At 39.3% G+C, this 21,294-nt stretch overlaps 1 protein-coding gene across 1 annotated transcript; it reads left to right on the top strand.

Moving 5' to 3' along the window:
- Window positions 1-278: 278 nt before the first annotated feature.
- On the top strand, window positions 279-20,589 carry LOC140945692 (ATP-dependent 6-phosphofructokinase, muscle type-like). Its single transcript, XM_073394725.1, has 25 exons — window positions 279-728; window positions 1,412-1,485; window positions 2,259-2,336; window positions 3,045-3,146; window positions 3,482-3,569; window positions 3,988-4,043; window positions 4,605-4,714; window positions 5,644-5,688; window positions 5,891-5,933; window positions 6,465-6,530; window positions 8,287-8,382; window positions 9,006-9,098; window positions 10,437-10,562; window positions 10,689-10,753; window positions 11,136-11,226; window positions 11,701-11,847; window positions 12,629-12,699; window positions 13,965-14,052; window positions 14,706-14,858; window positions 15,582-15,746; window positions 16,347-16,408; window positions 17,254-17,365; window positions 17,933-18,035; window positions 18,594-18,699; window positions 19,230-20,589. The coding sequence occupies exons 1-25, from the start codon at window positions 485-487 to the stop codon at window positions 19,336-19,338; spliced, it is 2,493 nt and encodes an 830-aa protein (XP_073250826.1). The 5' UTR covers window positions 279-484; the 3' UTR covers window positions 19,339-20,589.
- Window positions 20,590-21,294: the final 705 nt, after the last annotated feature.

The following is a 21,294-nucleotide window of genomic DNA, read 5'->3' on the forward strand; positions in this document are numbered from 1 at the left end:
TAGAAGCAACAAAGCAAGAAGGTAAGAATATAATTTTTTTTTTTGAAAGCCAACTAAATTAAGTAAATTGCCTCGTATGAAGCGTGGATCGGTCTGTATACAGATAAAAAACTGTCTAGCTTCCACTGTGAATTTTCGCTTGCGTTATCCCTATTTCAGAAGCGAAAACTGAAGGTTATACAATATATTTTCACATTCCCTATCATTCATCTTCATTCTGTCGAGGATTTATAAATTTTGCAATGGATATGATTATTATTTTCACTTTTCAAAGCTGAAGTACATAATCGTGCACCTGTCGGAACTTCGGAATTATCCGAAACACATCGGTGGCCATCGTTGAAAGTTCGCCTTCTCCGAAGAATTTCGAAGACCATCTGTGATCGCGGGCGTTCGATTGTTGTTTTCCAAGGATGAGAAGTGGCATGCAGTATTGCATGTTTTCAGTCTCTGGACGCTTGTCTCTGTAAATACTAAGTTAAAAATGTCTCAGGTAATTTTATACCTGTTGACTGAGCTTTCAAGAAAGCTAAAGCAACTGATGTTCGGACCTGATGCAAGATCGGGTTTAAAACAAGAAGCTAATGGAACCGATGTTCTTGATGGCACAGCTGACCCGGCGGCCGGCAAAAGAGAAGCATTTGGGCGATCTCGCCTTGCAACTATGGTGAATGTTGATGGCTTTGGGCAGTGCATTGCTGTTTTAACAAGCGGTGGAGATGCACAGGGTAGGAAAAAATATCTTATTCCTGCGGATTTGTTGAAAGATTTGTTTTCGAGCTCACAAATTAATTAAAAATATGAGCGCCGCTGCATATTTGGTCCAGTCAATATGCGACTGTTCAAGTGTATGTACTCTTCAAATAAACATCATTCTTTTCGCTCGTACTGCAAGGAACAGAGAGCACGGGGTATTACTTATCACAACTAATTTCTTATATTTGAATTTTGTGTTATTGCCATTTAAATAAGTAATGATCAAGGAAAGAAAGACTAAACAGCTTGTACCGGAAGGTTTGTTTAATAAAATTATTACCTGTCACTTAGTTTCGAGTTCCTCTCAGTTGCTTTCGCTGTTTTGAATTTCTCATCACGAGAGAATTATTTTGGACCTTGTGACATAAATGTTACATTGTATACGCCTGTTTTAGAGGTGTCGTTCCACATTTTGCTTCTGTTGATGCTATTTAGCTCTATTTGTTCAAACATACGTTAGTTTTGTCTGTCTCAATAATGCAAATTTATGTGCAGTTTATTTTTAGCTAGAAATGTAACGCTACCTAAAACATTAATAAATTCATGTCTAAACTTAAAACAAAGTTTAAAAGATCACTTTTTGAGATATGATAGTCAAAATCTGTATCATATAAGGAAATCAAATACTAATACCATCTGATTATATTATAATCAGGTATGAATGCAGCTATCAGAGCTGTAGTGCGAATGGGACTTTACGCAGGAGCCAGAGTCTTCACTGTATGGGAGGTATGTGAATTCAGAGGGCCAGCTATTCAAGCACTGTCAATGTCATTATTGACATCACCTGGACCAGCATCATCACAGATAGGGGTGTGCTCAAGCAGTAGCTGGTAGCCCAGTGTGCCTTACTTTTGCTTGTCAGTGACAATGCAATTCTATTATTATTATTTTTTTCAATCATTTGCTGGGTACCCTGGGTTTCACAAGCTCAAAGCACAGTACTCTCTTTAAGTTTTCTTTGCATTTATCATCACTCACCATTGTCATTGTCTTGTCATCGCCATTATCATCATCATCATCATCATCATCATCATCATCGCTGTTACCATCATGGTCATAGGCATCATTTTTATCATCATCACTTTCATCAGGTGTCATCACCATGTCCATTGTCGTTATCATCATCATCATCATCATTGGCATAGTCATCATCTTCATCGTCATTGTCGTCATTGTCATCATCATTATCATCAACATTGTCCTTGTTATCATCATCAACAATCATGATTATCACTATCACAGTTACTATCATTTTCACTATTATTATCATGGCCATCATTTCTGGTATCCATGCAGTACTACATATATATAGACAATTAAAGTATTCTCGATCTCTCTCACACTTTTGGCTGATGCCTTCACTGTACCCTGACTCAGAAATAAAGTTGTCTATTGTTGTTGTTACCAGTTTGTACCCACCTAACCTACCAGAGAATTGTTGTTGTACCTTTTATCAACCCAAACCAGTTGTTTGCTTGTTGTTGTTTCACTTATCACAGGGATACCAAGGTCTTGTTGATGGCGGCGACAACATCAAGGAAGTTCAGTGGGAAGAAATGTCTGGAATTATTGAACTGGTATGAATCAGTCCAAGACAAATTTAAATTCCCTGTGGCAGTTTTAATAAATTAATGATGACCATTGTTAAATACTTAACATTGCTTTTGTACCAATATTGTGGAGTGCCTGCGTCAACAATCAAATGTCAAAATGCTTTGCTCTAAGCAACACTGTGCTTTCAAGTTTCACGTGATTAATGGTCAAAACATCTATGATCAGATTATGAGTGATAAAATGTCTAAACACGCACAATCAGATTACAAGAGATGGAAGATGTCTACCCATGCGTGATCAGATTGTTTTCTGTGTGCATTCTATTCATTCTTAGTGGAAGTCCAAATGAAGCTAGCTATATAACTATATGTGCTGTGCATGTGAATAGTACTGTAACCTGGAGATAAGGAATTCTCTTGTCGCTCGTAATAATCATTGAATTCTGACAATAATATTGTGTAATGTCTACTTGCAGGGCTGTCATTAAGAGGTGCGGGCCAGGGTTTTACCTTGGCTACTATAAATGTGGCCTCCAGCTTCTTTCATACGAAAGTGGAAGAAAAATACAACCAAAAGAAATCCCTAGCTTTTTTATTCCTGGCCCACTTGTTTTATTTACCTGACAACTTGAAATCTTAGTCACACCCCTGTACTTGACTTAAAATAACAAATCAAACTGTAATCAACAGAATAATCTATTTCCATGTTGCATCAATGTATTGTATTTCCAGGGTGGGACAGTGATTGGTAGTGCCAGATGCCAAGATTTCAGAAACCGATGGGGACGTCTGAAAGCGGCAAAAAACATGGTAACATTGGGAATTACCAATTTGGTAAGTGGAATGATGTGTTTTAAATGATGCACTATTTTTTTGTCGGGTGCTTCAAAGGCATGTTTAATTTGTGATTACTCCACAGAAACGTGTTGACCATGATTTTGTCAGTTGCTTGTGTGCCTTGCAGGGTTAAAATAATAATTGAATGCTTTTCATGGAAATTAGCCTCAAGATCGAGTTTCCCAATGTTGTTTATACAGTCAAACTTGGTGACCCGTTATGGAGAGGATTGACAAGTCAATGACTTGTTGCAACTAGTTATTTGATATTGGGTATACTGTGTAACAGTTAAATTAGTATGTAATGCGTGATCATTTTTTTTTCTAATTTAGGTTGTCATTGGAGGAGACGGTAGCTTAACAGGGGCTAATTTGTTTAGGCAGGAGTGGCCAGAGCTTGTGAAAGAACTAGTGGACACTGGTAATTTATAGTGTAGTTAATAAAACTAATGAAATATTTCAAAAATGTTTTATTTAGTTACAAATGTATGACCTGTCACACTGGACATCAGTATATGTGAGCAAACTGCACTTAATACAAAACGACAACTTAAACACATTCACTGGAACATAATTTAAGTAATACCGGTAATCTACGTGATAATTGATTGGCTCTATCCTCTTGACATTAACAACTTTCCAGAAATATTTCTGGTGTTGACAGGTTTTCTTAAACCCAGGAGGTTAACTGGGGTGGGTGAGACTAAGTCAGTAAATATATATATGTTAATTTTTCTTGATTTCAGCTGATAATTTTTAATTTTATGTATAAATAATAATAATAAACTAATAAATAAGTATGAATTAATTTACTGGACTTTTATGAATGACCTTCGCAGGTGCAGTTTCCAAAGAAGTAGCAAGCAAAAACAATTCTCTTAACATTGTTGGAATGGTATGATCTGATTATTGTTTACCTGCACTGTGTAAGAAATTATTATACTTTGGTGTAATTTTATCCTCGGTAAATTTTGTAAATTTTCTTTTCTTTTGTTTTAAACTTACGGTAAACTTTTTTTTTTTTGCCATCTGATGACACTCAACAAAAATTCAACAGAAGGAAATAAAAGTTAAACCAAAGGTTAAATCTTAACTGCAACAGTAAATTAACACTTAACTTCTAGTTCTGGCCCAATAAATTGACTAATTCATAGCGCAGTACAGTTAAGCCCTGCTTTACAAACACCCGCTTAATACAGACACTCCATTATTTTGCGGACAGTTTGAACTGTCCCCAAAGAAAGAAATCCCTTACATTTTGTCTAAATTCAACCCTGCTTAATGCAGACACCCTATTAAATACACCGGATACTTTCTACGGTCCACTCAATTCGCATATTAACATTAGACTTGACTGTTACAGTTATAGTGTATCAATTTTATTATTAAAATGTAGCAAATTAATAATATTTAAAATTGTGATCATGATTTTTTTTTTCAAAATTGATTCGTGCAGGTTGGCTCCATTGACAATGATTTCTGTGGCACAGACATGACCATTGGTGCCGATACCGCTCTCCATAGGATCTTTGAGTCTGTTGACGCCATTATGACAACGGCGTCCAGGTTAGAACTATAAAAGTTATTGTCATGATGGCAGACATGTAAAGTTAAAAATATATACTTTTAGATATGTCACTTGACCTTGTCAAAGTGTTATAAAACAGGAATGGAAATGGAAAATCAAGTTCTCTTCATCAACTATATTTAATATAGATTCTTAGCGCTACAATAATTACAGGTATTGTTATTAGATTGATTTTTGTTTGTGTCAGTAAGTATCAAGATTAATTATCACTTATAATATTATTCTGCATTTATTTATTTAGTGACACAGTTTAGAAAAGTTTACTCAAAGGTGTCAATATTAAAGAATGTTCAAATAGCGTAAATCCTCTCGAATAAGCCCTTCCCTCTAATAACCTCCCCCCTCCCTTTTCAGGGGAAGAAAGTTAAGAAGCTCCCCTCTCTGTTAAGCCCCCCCCCCCCCACCCCCATCTCCCCTCTCCTAATTATTCTTCACTAATAAATGAGAGACTATATTAATCAATCGTGACTGTAAAACTTTGTGTGGACTCATCCAAGATGGTTTATTTACCAACTGAAAGTTCGGATTTGATACTGATCCTGGGCTGTATGACCTCCAACCTTCTTTTTCATGAGCTTCTCCACTTTGTACTCTAGTTCTTTATGGAGAACTGATACCATCAATAAGCCCCGTGGCTTATATTTTTCAACGGCCCTTTTTGAGGGGCTTATTTTTGGAGGGGCTTATCTACAGAGGGAAATTTGCATTTCAAAAACGATTGGGCTAGCCTTATAGTTGGAAGTGAACTTACTATTTTTGCTTTGTTTTACTTTGTTTTTGAGGGCAATTTTCCAAGTACAAGCCCCCGGGGGGCTTATATTTGGAGGGGTTTATACATGGAGGGGCTTATTTTCGGAATTTTACGGTATTGTCACATTATACATATATTTTTCTTTTCTTTTATCAGCCACCAAAGAACATTTGTCTTGGAAGTCATGGGCCGACACTGTGGGTGAGTACAGTATCTAAATTTGCCAATTTAAATGTTTTAAAAATAAATGATTAATTCAGTTCTTTTTTGATCAATTCCAGTTATGTATCTTCAAATCTGGCATAAAAATGTTGACATTCTACCGCTGTACCCCACACAGTTCCTCATATCTCCTGTATGTTGGTTTAACCTTTTTTGTCTTCAATCTTGCTTCTTTTTACAGTTATCTGGCTCTTGTAACTGGATTAGGAGTTGGAGCAGATTATGTAAGTGCTTGATGCAATTAGCACTTTAGTGCTAAATAATCAGCGTTTAAAAAGGTCCCACCGGTAGTTCAGGACAAGTAGATTTTCTTACTGGGAAAGTAACTTTTTAAGATTACTTATGCCCAATGGGTAAGAATCCAGGCAAGTCCCTCTTGCAAAATCTTAACTACAATGTAAGACAAGGAAGAAGTGGTCTCAGGTGAGTTGGAATTTAAGTTTTTTTTATGAGCCCTGATTAATGCTTAAATTAAGTATTCTGATAATTCAGACTTCAACAGATACAAGCAAGTTTTAAACTTACCCTTTAAGCCCCAATATCCACATAGCAATTCTCCAAACTGATCTCTATACATTTCCCTAAAGAATGTGTTGAGAGAATTTGATAAAAGATCAAAGCATTTTCTCTGTAGTGATCATTTCAATAATTCTCATAACCTTACCTCTTGACAATGTGTGGATATCGTTAGGCGAAAATAGATTTTAGTCACCATTGGGGCTTAAAGAGTTATGTGTTTCTGCTGTGCATTGCAGGTTTTTATTCCTGAGTGGCCTGTTGCAGAGGGCTGGGAAGACAGGATGTGTAATCATCTTAGAAAGGTGAGCTCATCATTTTACAAACCTGAAAATGCTACTACCTTTTCATAACTGTCTTATTGCCTTGGTAAAAGTAAAGTCCATCCACTAACACTATTTGAAGGCTCCAGAGGTGTGCTGAAGTCAGATTAAGATTTTGTAACCTAAGCTGATACTCAATTTCCTTTCCCAGCCCTAACTCAGGAACAATTAACGGCTAGGAGGCAAAGGAAGTTGAGAAAAGACATTCCTAGCTGTTCAGTTCTCCACTTGCTAACAACATAGTTATAACCAGCAACTTGAATCGTATGGCTGTGTTCTCTCTATACCAGATACCGTAAAATTCCGAAAATAAGCCCCGGGGCTTATATTTTTCAAAGGCCCTTTTTGAGGGGCTTATTTTTGGAGGGGCTTATCTACAGAGGGAAATTTGCGTTTCATAATCGATTGGGCTAGCCGTATAGTTGGAAGTAAATTTATCGTATTGCTTTGTTTTACTTTGTATTTAAGGGCAATTTTTTAAGTACAAGCCCCCCCCCCCCCCACCGGGGGGGGTGCTTATATTTGGAGGGGCGATTTAACGGAGGGTTTTTTGCGTTACAGGTTTGGGGGGCTTATATTTGGAGGGGCTTATACATGGAGGGGCTTATTTTCGGAATTTTACGGTAGCTTTTGTGCCACCCCGAAAATCGTGCCTGATCGGGCTTCTGTAAACCCTTTAGGTCCCAAGAGTGTCCAACATCAATTTTCTCCTAACAACATCAGCAGATCAACAAGACTAAAGGTTATGAGAATTACTAAATTGATAACCAAAGCGAGATTACTTTGATCTTAAACCAAATTCTCTCAACTATTCTTAAAAGAAATGTATGGAGATCGGCCTGGAGAATTTGTATTTGGATCTTAGGGCTTAAAGGGTTAACACAAGAATTATGATATTTTTGGCACGATATCTGTGACAGAGCGAAGCTCTGCCGCACTGTTATCAAAAGTGGAGCGTCACATACTGCGTGGGATAGGTTTTGTGCCACCCTTTGTTGCAGCGTGAGCACCCATTCGGACTGTCGTGTGTTGGGAAGTATTTGTGAAGAATAAGAAGAATAAAGGCCAAGATGTAAATCAGATTCCTGGTACCTCATCGTGTAGCGAGCGAGTTGCTCGAACACACTCCCACATATTTTGGTGGAGAACCCGGGCATCGATCCCGGTACCTCTCGCAAGAAGTAAATAAGTAGGAATGAGCACTGGAATCCGCTGAGATATAAATAAATATTTTGGAGTGAGGACTAGGATTTAGCTCACCAAGCACTCTTGACCAATTGCTGACCGACACGATGTTATATATGTGTAAACGACTTGTTCCGTTCCCAGGCCGTTACTGTTCATACTATATCGGATAACTTTCTTCGGCAACATGAAAAGCCATCGGGTATATATAGGGTGAACATAGCCTTTGTGACAGTCCTGCCACAGTGAGTCAGAGCTTCGAGTTTAAAGAAAGTTAATAGCGAGCTTAAGCAATAGGCATTTTTGAACGATGCATGTCAACGAGAAGTGAGTCCTTTTCTCTTTGAATATGCCTTTACGCCACCAAATTTGTATTGTTGAGTCTTTTTGTTTATTCACGTAGAGACTCACAATTTGCCTGAAAATTTGGTCAAAATCATGGCCCAGGACTGAAAAAAGTCCACTTCTTGTTGGCGTGCATTGCTCAAAAACGTTGTTGCTTACACTCCCTAATATTCTTAAGTGATGATCTCTACTGTGTATTGCATGTGAGGTGAGGGACAGTGGTCGTCGCTTGTGCATTGTTATTGTAGCAGAAGGAGCTCAAGATGACTCCGGGAATCCGGTCACATCCAATCATATCCGTGAGGTAAGAAGGCTTGTCAAAACAAGAACTGTCTGCCATCATAAAGTTACAGTCTAACCTCCACTTTTTGCCACCTCTCCATAATGACCATCTCTCTACAACGGGCACTTGCGTGGCAAGCGTTTCCGTGCGGTTTCGGAACGAGGAACGAGAGCCAAAGACCGCGCGAAAAATTGCGCGAGTAAAAGAGAGGGGAGGGGGTGGGGAAGAATGGAAGGAAGCGCTTGCTTGCTCGCTTCCTTCCCCTCCCCCTCCCCCCTCTTTCATTTTTTGGTACTCGTTTCATTTCTCGCGCGGCCAAAACCGAAAATCCCGTTCCTCTGTCTTTCTTTACTCTGAAACCAAACGGAAACGTTTTTCATGTTTACATTATTTTTTCCTACCTTATTTGCAACGTCGTTCCCAGGGTTCTCTCCTACCCGCCCTACAGAGCGAGAGATATTAAAAAAAAAAACTCATTTTCACAAGAAGGGTTTTGCACTTCGCCTCGTTTTCTACATCATTGTTGTTCAAGGTCGTTCTAGGATAACAGGAAAACAAAAAATTAAAGGTTTCCTCCTTTGTATCACTTGATTTTATTATGATATTATAGTCAGAGTCTTTTCACTTCAACGTCTGCTCCTTAGCTAATCAAAACAAGGCTTCAACATGACACACGCGTGACCATTCTGGGACATGTTCAGAGAGGCGGTGCTCCATCTGCATTTGATAGAATCTTGGTGAGTGTATGCATGCTCCTTAATTCTTCCTTACACGGCACCGGACTAATTTTTGACCGGCTGAAAAAATTTGACCCAGACTTTCATTCACACGGAACCGTTCAATATTTTCGCTGTGACAAGGAACTTTGAACGGCTAGGTGTCTAAATTTTTCTACGGTTAAGGTGGTTGCGTTGTGAACATGTGAACGGAACACATATAAACGCGCGATTTTTCAACGAGCCGAAAAATTCGTCCGTTTGAACGTAGCTTTAATTTATGTCAATAGGCTTTTAAAGTCAAGAGTATAACTGAGCCAACCTTTCCAACCTTTTGAGTTTGTAAAAATCGGGATTTTTTTTTTAATAATCGAGGAATCACACGAGCGCCGAAGGCGCGAGCCGCTCGGAAAATTTTGAAATCTTGATCCCCTGAAACACCATTCTTAGTATCTGAGAGTACAATTTTTGTCTAAGATGTTCGCTAAATCGATTGGCATTTTTATGCTTATTTTTATTTGCGTGGCTTCAGGGACAAGTACTCTATTTTACTAATTTATATTTTGTGCGGTTTTTAAAGTTTTCTGAATGTCAGTTTTAGTAAAGCATACCCTGTTATGTGTTCTTTCGAGTTCTTGTGTAAGTATCATAAGCATTCTTTTGGAAATAGCAGAACAGATGTCACAATCGGGATTTTCTCTATCCCAATCTCGTATTAGTCGGGATTCGGGATTTTCAAGCAAAATCGGGAGAATCCCGATGAAATCGGGATAGTTGGGCAGTCTGTAAATAAATTCGTTTAAGTCCCGTGCAAACGGACGCAACATTGTTGGCCAGCAACTCCTAACATTGTTGCGTCCGTTTGCACACCATGTTGCATGTTGTTGCGTGTTGTTGGAAGTTGTTGCGCAAAGTTTGAAACCGGTCAAAATAACTCCCAAAATTTCTTTTGCTTTGTGATCGCCGAAGCGTAGCGCAACATTGTTGGATCTATTATATAAAAGAAGATCATCGCAGTTCTAGACGCAACTTTTGTAGTTGCGAAAAGAAAGCCTGCAAAAGTTGCGTCTATAACTGCGATGATCTTCTTTCGTATAATTCTTCACCCTGCAGTTCTCATATATGATTTTCATGTATTCGTAACTTCATAATGTTGGATTCGTTTGCAAAGCTCTTCCAACATTGTTGTGGCCACGCACGCGCATTACACTTAGCTTCCAAAGTGTTGTGGGTTATATCCTTCCCACAATGCTCTTAAGGTCCTAACAATATTGGTAGTTGTTGCGTCCTTTCGCACGTAGCTTTCACCTGTTAGTGCTCAGAATTGATTGCAGTTTCCTCTATTTGTACTCTCTATAGTCTTGTCGTATGGGAGCTGAAGCTGCTCTAGCTGTCCTGGATGCTTCAGCTAAGACTGCCCCTTGTGTTATCTGTCTTGATGGTAACAAGATTACCAAGAGGCCGCTGATGGAATGTGTGGAAACGGTAACACTTTCTTTCATGAATATAAAATCAAATTCTTCTTTGATTTTCTATATTAAGGGAGGACAAAGATTTGGTTTTATCTTGTGAGAACTTGCGTTAAGTTTCTGGACATCATTTTTAATGCAGACTCTCGCAGTAAAAGAAGCAACCAAGGCAAAAGATTTTGAGAAAGTCGTTGGACTAAGAGGCAGGTACGTGCTGAATGATTACACCCAATGTGAATGGATATTTGCCACTTTTCACATTGCCTAGTATAATACACCTTGTTTGCCCCCCTCCCCTCCCCCCTCAAAAAAAAAAGCATAAGCATTGTCTGCATTTAAATTGTCACATCACAGGATTTTGTCCACAGACTCAAAAGTTAGAACCACCTTGAACAGCATAATAAACAGTACCACAGGAAAATACTGCTGAGTGGCTTTCATTTAAATGGTCACATCATAGAATTTTGTCCAGAGACTCAAAAGTTAGAACCATCACTTAATAGAACTCCCTCCTTCACTTTGAGAGTGAAACGGTTAAAACAACATCTTAAGAAGGCAGAATGTTTCATACGATTTTGTCTTCTTTTAGAACATTTAAAAGAAATATTGAAATCTTCAAAGTGCTCCGAAAAGTACAGCCTCCCGTTTCCAGCCAGTGTGATGTGTCGGGCGAGTGCAAAGTGAGTGCTAACTGAATATCTCCTATAATTTTTTATTGGGATTTAAGTAATCAATGTTGTACTAAATTGATACAGTAGAGAGGAGAAGTCGTTACGTCACGTTGCCATGGTAGCAAAAGACGATCGCGATTACTCTTGTTGGCAAATTTTATCACCCGTTTGCCCCGTTAAATACCACGTGACATTGCTTTTATCCCATGTTGGGTCTCGTGAATAAGGTCTATTCGTCGGATCTTTACAACTTACATAAAACGTCGTATGAGGCAATTTCACATCGTAGTCGTGCAGTGACGGCAAAGAAATGTACCAAAAGTGTGTCGCGATTGCAAAACTGTTGCAATGCTTAATAAATATATTGCTTTTTTGACGTTCCTGTTGTCGTCTCTGTCGCTAAAGCTCCTTGATGTATATCTCTGCTAATATCACAGTGACTCGCAAAGCAAACGATAAACTAAGCTATGTTTTTATTTACAGTCCGGTTGCACCTTGGCGGTGATTAACATTGGAGCTCCGGCTGGCGGCATGAGCACAGCAGTGAGAGCGTTTGTCAGGTTTTCTCTCTTCAATGGTCATTCTGTACTTGGCATAAGGGATGGGATTGATGGACTCTTGCAAGACAAGGTACTGTCAAAACTACTAAGTCATAACCAAAGGGAGTGCGGGCGAGTTACATTTTCGACGGTCAAAACGCTCTTGTTAGACTTTCTTAAAGTCCTTATTTTTCTATTCCTGGTTGATTTTGCCATTTTAAAGGACTTTTCATATCTGTTCGGCGCGAAATTCATCGGTGGAAAATGCAACCGGTGACGTCATGAAAATTGACCAAGAGGAAATCGAGTGATATTTGACGCCACATCCTGACACAGCATATGTCAATTATTTTTTTCCCGCGTGAATTTATAGTGCATAACATGATTCAAATCCATTCAGGCGAAACAAGTTGAAACAAGATGATGTCATACATTATATACTGCTAGCATTACGCATGCAGATGCTCTGTGAGGAACTGGGCGACTTTTCAGCTCTCGCAAAACCTAACGGGATTTGTTGGGGAAATAATGGATAACTGCCACAGAAAAATTTACACGAACAGGATATTTCTACAAAAACACATTGATAGATCGAACGATCGTTACGTCCTACGGGACCCATGCCACGAATTATTTTGTGTCTTTAAGATTTTTTATGCGGCAGGGACCAAGGACACTGAAGAGCTGCAAGGCTATGATAGTATTTCCATCGTTTCAGCGTTTTCATGTAGCGACGGCGACGTCTTCAAAAATATCCGGATACGTTTAGAAGGAACCTAATCTAAACGCTTTCTTTTGTCGCAATAAATGTACTTAGCTCCCGGTCACGTGAGTGAACACTCTCTATATTAGAATTCTGTCTTGTTCGTTAGGTCGAGACGCTAGGATGGCTGCATGTTGAAGGCTGGACCGGCATGGGCGGATCCAAGTTAGGCACTACCAGGTATTATAGAAAAATATGAAGTATGCCAAGTTAGCTACCATTAGTTCAACATTGTGGCAAGTCCTTGTCACTCTGATGAAGAGCAACAACGTAGCAGACGATAGAATGGCTTTTGTTCCTCTTTGTCAGCGTAGATGACAAAGATCCCGTCCACACGTCTCCGGTTTTGTTTGAAAACAAAACATCCGACGGTAGGTCAAACTGAAGGAAAAATCTCCGTTGTCAAACGAAAACTGATACATGTGGATAGGGCCAAAACCCACTCTCTTATTACACCCCTCATGGGAGGTAAGTTGCATGAGGTGTTGTCAAAGGGTGGATTTCCACTGTTGCGTAAATTTTATTATTACGCGTGACTTTCCATACATCGCCTCTATTTTATTTACGCACGTAAAATTTACGTGCGTGCGCACGTAACAATTACGCAACAGTGGAAATCCACCCTAATGCAGCAACCCCTGCAATGTTTCTTGCAACACGAAAGAGATTTTATATTTGTTTCACCATATCTGGAGTCATGCAAGAAGTACAACTTGATTCTACTTGGTGGGTCGTTTACTGCAATTAAAACATTGCGAGACCTAGTCATTTATGGCGTATTAAACCAGCAACGTGTCACACAACGTGTCACGCAACTTGTCATGCAACTTGTATTGCAATAAATCGCCGGACGGGTTGCAATTCACAGAAAATGGCAAGTGCGACAGGGCAGTTGCTTCCTCGTCAATTTAGCACTACATTACCTTAACGAACAAGGAAACAACGGCTAAAACCTTGTCTAGCAAAATTTGACACTGATAAAATGAATTGCGAACCTATTCTAGCTACAACTAAAAACAGAGATATCGTTTAATTGTACATTTGATTTTAGTAATTCTTATTTTTCTGGAAACTGTTGTATGCACGACCACAACAGCAATGCTGATTTTCTCATGGTGTTAAAATAAAGTTCTTATCTATCCATCTATTAACCTTTAAACCCCTATATTAAACTTTAAATTCTCATCAGTTGCCCCGGTATATCTCCTTGAGAAGAAAGTGGGAAATTTTTTTGATAATATCAAGCAAATTCCTCTTGTGTGATCATGTCCTTTATTCTCTTGACCACTCTGTTTTGTGGAGCCCGCGGCATTTAGATTAGAAGGAGAAATTTGATGCTGATCACTCTTAGCTTATAGCCCTGGCTGCGCCTTTGTACCCTCTTCGTTTTACCTGTATTATGTGTATTAGATAAGTCTGTTTAATAAAGTACTTCGTTTTTGCAGAACTTTACCTTCCAAAGACTTACAGAAAGTTGCAGATCAGTTGTCCAAGTACAATATTCAGGGTTTGCTAATCGTGGGAGGCTTTGAGGTGAGACTTGTTCTTTAGACCCCCCTTCATACTCCGTCTTCTTTTAGATCTTTTTCAACATCTTCCCAACATTTACAGAGGTGTTTGAGTCACATGGTATAGCTACTTAATAATAATGATGATGATGATGATGATGATGATGATGATGATGATGATGCTGACGACGATGACGATGATGATGACGAAGATGACGGTGATGACGAAGATGGCGATGACGATGATGACGATTATGACAATCATCAATGTCATCATTGTTGTCTATGGCTTTTGAGTGTTAATGGTTACCTGACCTTTAGCTCCTTATCAGTGTCATCATACGATGATGATGATGACGATGATAACGAAGATGAAGGTGATAACGAAGATGACGCTGACAATGATGATGATGATGATGATGATGACGACGATGATGACGAAGATGACGATGACAACGAAGATGACGATGATAACGAAGATGACGATGATGATGATGATGATGATGACGAAGGTGACGATGACAACGAAGATGACGATGATGACGAAGATGACGATGATGATAATGTTGATGATGACGATAACGATGATGATGACGATTATGACAATCATCAATGTCATCATTGTTGTCTATGCCTTTGAGTGTTAATGGTTACCTGACCTTTAGCTCCTTTTTTCAGGCATACCACAGTCTTTTGGAACTAGCTGAGGCACGTGATCAATTCCCAGAGTTTCGCATCCCGATGGTCATCATTCCTGCTACAATAAGTAACAATGTTCCGGGTACAGACCTTAGTCTTGGTACAGACACTGCTCTGAATGTCATCACGGAGGTAACCTTAACTTCTTTGTGTTACTGTGCCCAGTAAACTTCAACTCCCCGTGTTAAGCTCTCCTAGTAACATTAAATCGAAAAACCGTTTTACAAACTGTACAACGTATCCAATTTCCCTTCTCCTTATAATCTGGAATGCGGTTTGTAAGGCCCGGTATGGTCTGAACACCTGTCCGATATGTGACTCTCCACTGTAGAGAACGGCGCGGCGTGGCGCGGCGCAGCTTCATTCCGTTACATAAATCGCGCCGACATCATCGTTATTATGTGTGAAAATTCGGCTTGGTAAACCTGGCGTAAGGATCAGAATCTAAGAGAATTACGGTACATTTAACCTACATTTGACGAAGTAAAGGAAAGTGTTAGTTAGTTGGAGTTAATCACATTGAAGTTCCCAAGAACGTGCTTACAGTGTGGGTCGCGTGCATTATATTTTGATCATCATACAAGTGACCTAGAGTCTGTTCTGTATGGCGATGTAAAGTACTCACTGAAGCCAATCGCAACAGGCCCTTCATTCTCTTTAACATTTTCCAATATGTTATTAATTTCAAATGCAGAATGATCCTCGCAGTTGTGATCGCAATTTTGCAATTGCGTAAGAAACCTGCAAAAAATTCAGGACTTCAACAGGATTTAAACCCGTGACCCTCAATTTATTTCATATACATCTATCATGGTATTAATTTCTTTGAACTCGTGTTTGGTTCCCCCCTTGCAGATGTGTGATCGTATCAAGCAGTCGGCTAGCAGCGCCACTAGGCGAGTGTTTGTCGTGGAGTGTATGGGAGGCTACTGTGGTTACCTAGCAACCATGAGCGCGCTTGCTGGGGGCGCAGATGCTGCCTATGTGTACGAGGAAACACTGACACTTGATCACTTGAAGGTTTGTGCGCATGATCTTGACAGTGCTTATCGATGGAGTCTTTTCATTCTAAAGCATGTCGCTCGTAAGGCAAATTGCGATCTGTCGCCATAGAATTATTTATAGACATAATATAGAAATGCTAAGATATGGTAACAGCAGTGTAGCATACATCAATTTCTATCGCCGGTACACTTCTTTGCACATCGGCAAAAATGGGGTTTTAATTCAGCCAAAACAAAGCGTGTTCTTGCAGGACAATGCGGAAAGTCTCGAGCGGGTAAGACAGGCCCACTTTCCCTGTTCGGGTAGCCGATCAGAACGCAGTATTCGTTTCATTTTGCTCGCTCGCGCAACCAGCCTTATGATATACATGAATATTGTTACTAACTCATATTAAATGTGAAAATCTTGAGATACGATAACAACAGTAAAGCGTGTATCAGTTCCCATCGCTGGTAAACCTCTATACAGCGCCTGGGCAGATACAGGCAGTTTTAAAAGCACTGTATAGCAAGAACTTTTCTCATGGATTGAATTACGCAGGCCTAAGACAGACCTACTTACACAAGAGTTTGCATCAATCGTTTGCTTAATTTGTACGATTTTTCCTCTAAACAGACCAACATCGAGCACTTAATAAACAAGATGAGAGGCTCGATACGACGAGGACTGGTAATAAGGTAATGAGACTTTTTGTATACTTCTTCCTACGTGAGCATCCATTATTATTAATTTTGCCTCAGTCAGGGAAAATAAGACGCTCTTTTATCACTCAAGGAAAAGAAACAAACAAGCAAGGTTTTGTACTCTACCGCTTTCCATCAATTCACGGATTTTTTGAAGTAGTTTTACGAGTTCTTTACGGGGTTTTCCGAATTTTCGAAAGTTTTTCCGAGTCTTTAAAATGTAGAAGTCTTTGCTGGGCCTTCCCTTCAGGGAAGTCGGAACCATTATTTCGTGGTCCATGTAAGTTCGTAAGCCAACTTCCACAGGAATCCCCAATACAGCGGTAAAAAACAAAAAAAACAAAACAATTGGCCCGGTTGTTGTTGCGGCTGCTTTAGCGGTCAAAAAATGCTTTGGGCGATAAGTTTGAACGGCAGAAGTATTTTAATGATAAACTAGATGAGATTTGGACCATCAACTTCAAAATATTAAGAAGCGAAATCGATGTAAGAGCACATTTATATTGCATCTCACTTTACAGGCGAGATTATTATTATTATTATTATTATTATTATTATTATTATTATTATTATTATTATTATTATTAGTTGGCCTTGTCTGCCATGTGTTCTTTAAATGCAACGAAATGCATTTAACGCCGGTTTTTACCGTCGAAACCCTGCTTATTTTCCTGAAATCGTACCTTAAATTCATATTACGACAGAATTTCCACTGGAAAACGCCTGAAAAAGTATGAGTTATTATGGCTTCGTGGTGTGTCTGTTTCCTTCCTTTTAGTGTATTAATTTAAAATTTGACGTGTCATTAACTTTGAACCGTTTATCTTTCTTTGGAACAGAAGCGAAAATTGCAGTGAGAATTACACCACGGATTTCATTGCCGCGTTATATCGGGAAGAAGGAAAAGGACTCTTCACTGTTCGAACCAACGTGTTAGGTCACGTGCAACAGGTAGGATATGAAGTGCTGGGTCACGCGCAGTAGAATGATTTAAATAGTGGGTCACAGGTTACGAGAAAATTCAGTAGTAGGTCAGTTACAAACACGACTGACCCAAGATTTTTCTTCTCGCGTTCTCGGTCCTTTAAGGCTTCGTCCTCACGTATCTAGATATCCGCTTTTGATTATTTTTACAGAAAGGGCCTAATATAAGTTTTTAATGTTGTTGCTGACAACGGAAATTTTTCTCTCCGTGCCACGTGAGGTTGGACAGCAGCTTGCAAAGATTCACGGGAGCAATTTCGACTAATCACGATTGAGGAAAGCCATCTTGCTGTAGACCGTGAGATGAATATTCAAAACATAGTGTACCTCAATTATTTCGTTCTTTTTTTCCCTCGTTTTCCGTCATCGATTCGTCAAGAAATTCCTCTGCTGGTTTACCTGGACCCTCTGATTGTATTATTCACTGGCCACTTACTTTGAGATATAACCCCCAAGGACTGAATAGTCTGCAGAACAAACCGTGTAGAAAAAAAATCTGTATCAACTGATTACGTTTCCACTTGTTTTCCTCAGGGAGGATCGCCATCACCGTTTGACAGAATCCAAGGCACTAGACAGGCTACATTAGCTGTGAACTGGCTCGTGGAAAAGATCGAACAAAGTAGGACATTTGAAGGTACGTTTCGCCTCAACACGTTATCGTTCTCCAGTTGACTAAGTTTGAACTTTCGGCGTCATTATTTTAGATGAGCACTGGAATAGAAGAAAGTGCACTTTCGTTCGCTTTTTTTTTATCTACTTTCCCGGGTCCTTCAGACCACTCTACTTTTATCTTATGTGTTCGACTGTGCATGCCAATCTCTGAAAAGGGCATTCTCGCAAACGTCATCGCAAACTTTAATGTCATTGTCAATTTGATCAGCTTTTACACTTTAAGTCGCTGAGTTCGAAATGTGAAAAAGTAAACTTTTCAAAATCGCATACGTAGATAATTTATTACAACTTCGAAAATTGTACATAAATGGAGCGGTCATCTGGAAATTTTTAGCCGTTCTCAAGCCATAGAAAATTCTAGGAAATATTTGCTTCTCCGAACAGATGTTTTAAAGAAAACAGTCGTTGGGTGCCCCTGAGTCAACTACTTCCCTTAATGAAGGCAGTTGAATGTTACAATGCAACTAACTCGAAATGAAAGAATTTTAGCTGAAAACAAATGGCGCTACTCTTTTTCCAGGGAAAATTGAAACGTCTTCTCCAGACACAGCCTGCCTCTTAGGCATCAAGAAGGCTGAAAACCCTTTCACACCTGTGCAGGAGCTCAAACTAGTCACAGACTTCAAGTAAGTTTTACCTCTTTAGTTTTGCCGGGTTTTAATGTAGGAAGATGCATTAAGGCATCTTGCATTTGTAGAGCGGTGAGCGGCAGCAGAATGCTGGCAGCTTGACTAGGCATATTAGTGTAGATTGGCAGATTCCCCCTTGTGCGGGCTACAAGTGGAGCCCGCAATCTTAATCTCCAGGTTGCTATTACACGTGCGTGGGACGTGTTGCCAGCTTTCGTTTGGACTTCCATTAAAAAATGTTGCAACCATTCGAAGCAATGTCGCATCTCAATGATTCAACGCTGTGTTGGGCTAAAAATCGTCGTTGCGAATCGTCTCGCGTAACATCACCTTTAAGAATTAATGGAAAGCATATAACCAAGAGTTATTGCCTTATTATGATCTCTTGATAAAACGCAATCAGATCGTGCGCATTTGGACCTTCTATCACTTAAGCAACGCACGGTGTTGGAGTAAGAGCGCTTCGTCGATCTCGCCCGCTTCCCCTAACCTTTGGTTATTACAGTTTTAAGTATTTTTTTTTGTAGACATCGTGTTCCCAAAGATCAGTGGTGGGTCGATCTTCGTTCTCTTCAGAAAATCCTGGCCAAGTATCACCAACAGTTTGAGTACCATCGGGAGAACGATTCGCCTTGACATGTGATAATAGACAGTTGAGCTCGTGAAATCTACTGATAGTACATGTGATCAACCATGATATAGAACCACGTGATTTTTGCTTTCAAAGCATGGAGTTCAATGAAATAGAGGTGTTGTTGGAAGTCTGTGTAACTGGCTCTATGTGCAGAATGTACTGAACGTAAAGCGCGATTAATACGGAGTCCACGCAAAACAACCAGTCTTTTACAAGATGGGTTTAAGCAACCGCGACGGCAACTCCCGGCCAAGATGTCATAATTTTCTTCTACTTTTGTGACCGTACGGAGGCAAGCAGACACAGCAGTTATGTGCGTTGAATAAGTCGATATAAGGGACTGTTGTTTCACAGCAGTTTAGTTCATTTTGTCATGTTCTGCTCTAAGGTAGCGTTCGATTGGGAAATCCGGATTTAGATTTTGAAAACCGGATTTGGGATTTTGCAATCGAACGCGATTTCGCGTTCGATTGCAAATCCGAAATCCGTATTTTAAAATCTAAATCCAGATTTCCCATTCGAATGCACCCTAAAAGGTTTGTGGAGGCCACGGACTCTCTATGGATATACAACCAACTCTCGCCTTGCGGACAACCCGCTAAAACGGACAACGCGATAACACGGACAGCAGCTAAATCCCTGGCGAAAACAAATTACAGACGTTTGACTGAAATTAACTGCCGCTGTTACAGACTCGCGCAAATGAGGACACTAATTTGAGGTCCCTACAGTGTCCGCTATAAAGAGAGTTGACCGTATAAGATCTATTTTCTTCTGCAAATTTTTAGTCTTTCGTAAGGGTTTGCACACTGAACAGCTAACTAACATAAGACGTATTAAACAAATTAAAGTTAAGTAAAGTATTCTATTAGTTCCTTCTTAATGCGTTCCCTTTAGCCTTGTAGTCCTAGTTGCTTAAACGTCGCAAGCGATACCCGGAATCAAAGGAAAAAAACATTAAAGAAATAATATTGTTACTGTTTGTGATGAAGGCTAGAAATAAACAAACAAACAAAAAAAGAGTCCAACAATAAAGTGTTGTCCAAGAAAACGAGTTTTGGTTCTCGCGCTATTTAACATTTTATATTGGCCGTGCCACATAAAATAGTGCTGTTTATTAATTGCGGGCGACGAGAGGAGCCCGCAATCGTAATCTCCAGATTGTTATTACGCATGCTTCGCATGTATGTAGCCAGCAGTTGTTTGTTTGGACTTCCACTAAGAGTGAATGGAATGCACAGGACGCAATTTGATCACGCGCGTTTGGACCTTCAACTCATTCGTAATCTGATCACGCTTGTTATGACTATCTGTCACGTGAAACTTATGCAAAGCATAGCGCGCCCGCACTCCGTAACCTTTGGTTATTACTAGTTTTATTCTATTTTATTTTATTTCATTTCATTTTTTCTCTTTAGTAGTATTGTGATAGTGGGTTCGCTGATGCCTTCAAAATCCTATTGTGCAGTTTGTGCAGGTAATAGCATGACTTTTAGTGAAATTTGGCATAAATAGCTCGAGTGATATTTCAAAATTGTTATACGTAATTTCACGAGCCGTTTATAGGCGAATGAAATTTGAGACAATTTTAAAATTTTTGCTTAATATCACGTACAAATCATGCTATTATTTGTTTACACTACTACCCGCAAAAGTTTTGTAATTTTCACATGTAGGTATTTCAAATTAAGCTGTGATTCCACTGCTCTAAGCCAATCAAATTGCAGAAATTTGTCAGGTAGTAGTATGAAGTGTAGTAATTGAGAATTGAGGTTTACAAATTCGTGTATTTCAACATTTTAAGCCTTTCAAAGAATTATTCAAATGTGTAATTCAGTCCTCAAAGTGGATAACTGGTTACGCTTCACGTTTTTCCATGTTATATAGCACACCAATGATAACACTGGCTCTTGTTGTTCTTCTTGAATAATTTACCGACAGAAAGGCATATTTCAACT

Source organism: Porites lutea, chromosome 8, assembly GCF_958299795.1.
Source record: "Porites lutea chromosome 8, jaPorLute2.1, whole genome shotgun sequence".
NCBI lineage: Eukaryota > Metazoa > Cnidaria > Anthozoa > Scleractinia > Poritidae > Porites > Porites lutea.

What these genes read in the sequence shown, in the direction of transcription:
- LOC140945692 (XM_073394725.1), top strand. Translation starts at nt 485, where the DNA reads ATGTCTCAGGTAATTTTATACCTGTTGACTGAGCTTTCAAGAAAGCTA. An exon ending in CATCCAATCATATCCGTGAG is followed by an intron (nt 8,383 to 9,005) that starts GTAAGAAGGCTT and finishes TCTGCTCCTTAG; the next exon opens with CTAATCAAAACAAGGCTTCA. An exon ending in CTCTGAATGTCATCACGGAG is followed by an intron (nt 14,859 to 15,581) that starts GTAACCTTAACT and finishes CCCCCCTTGCAG; the next exon opens with ATGTGTGATCGTATCAAGCA.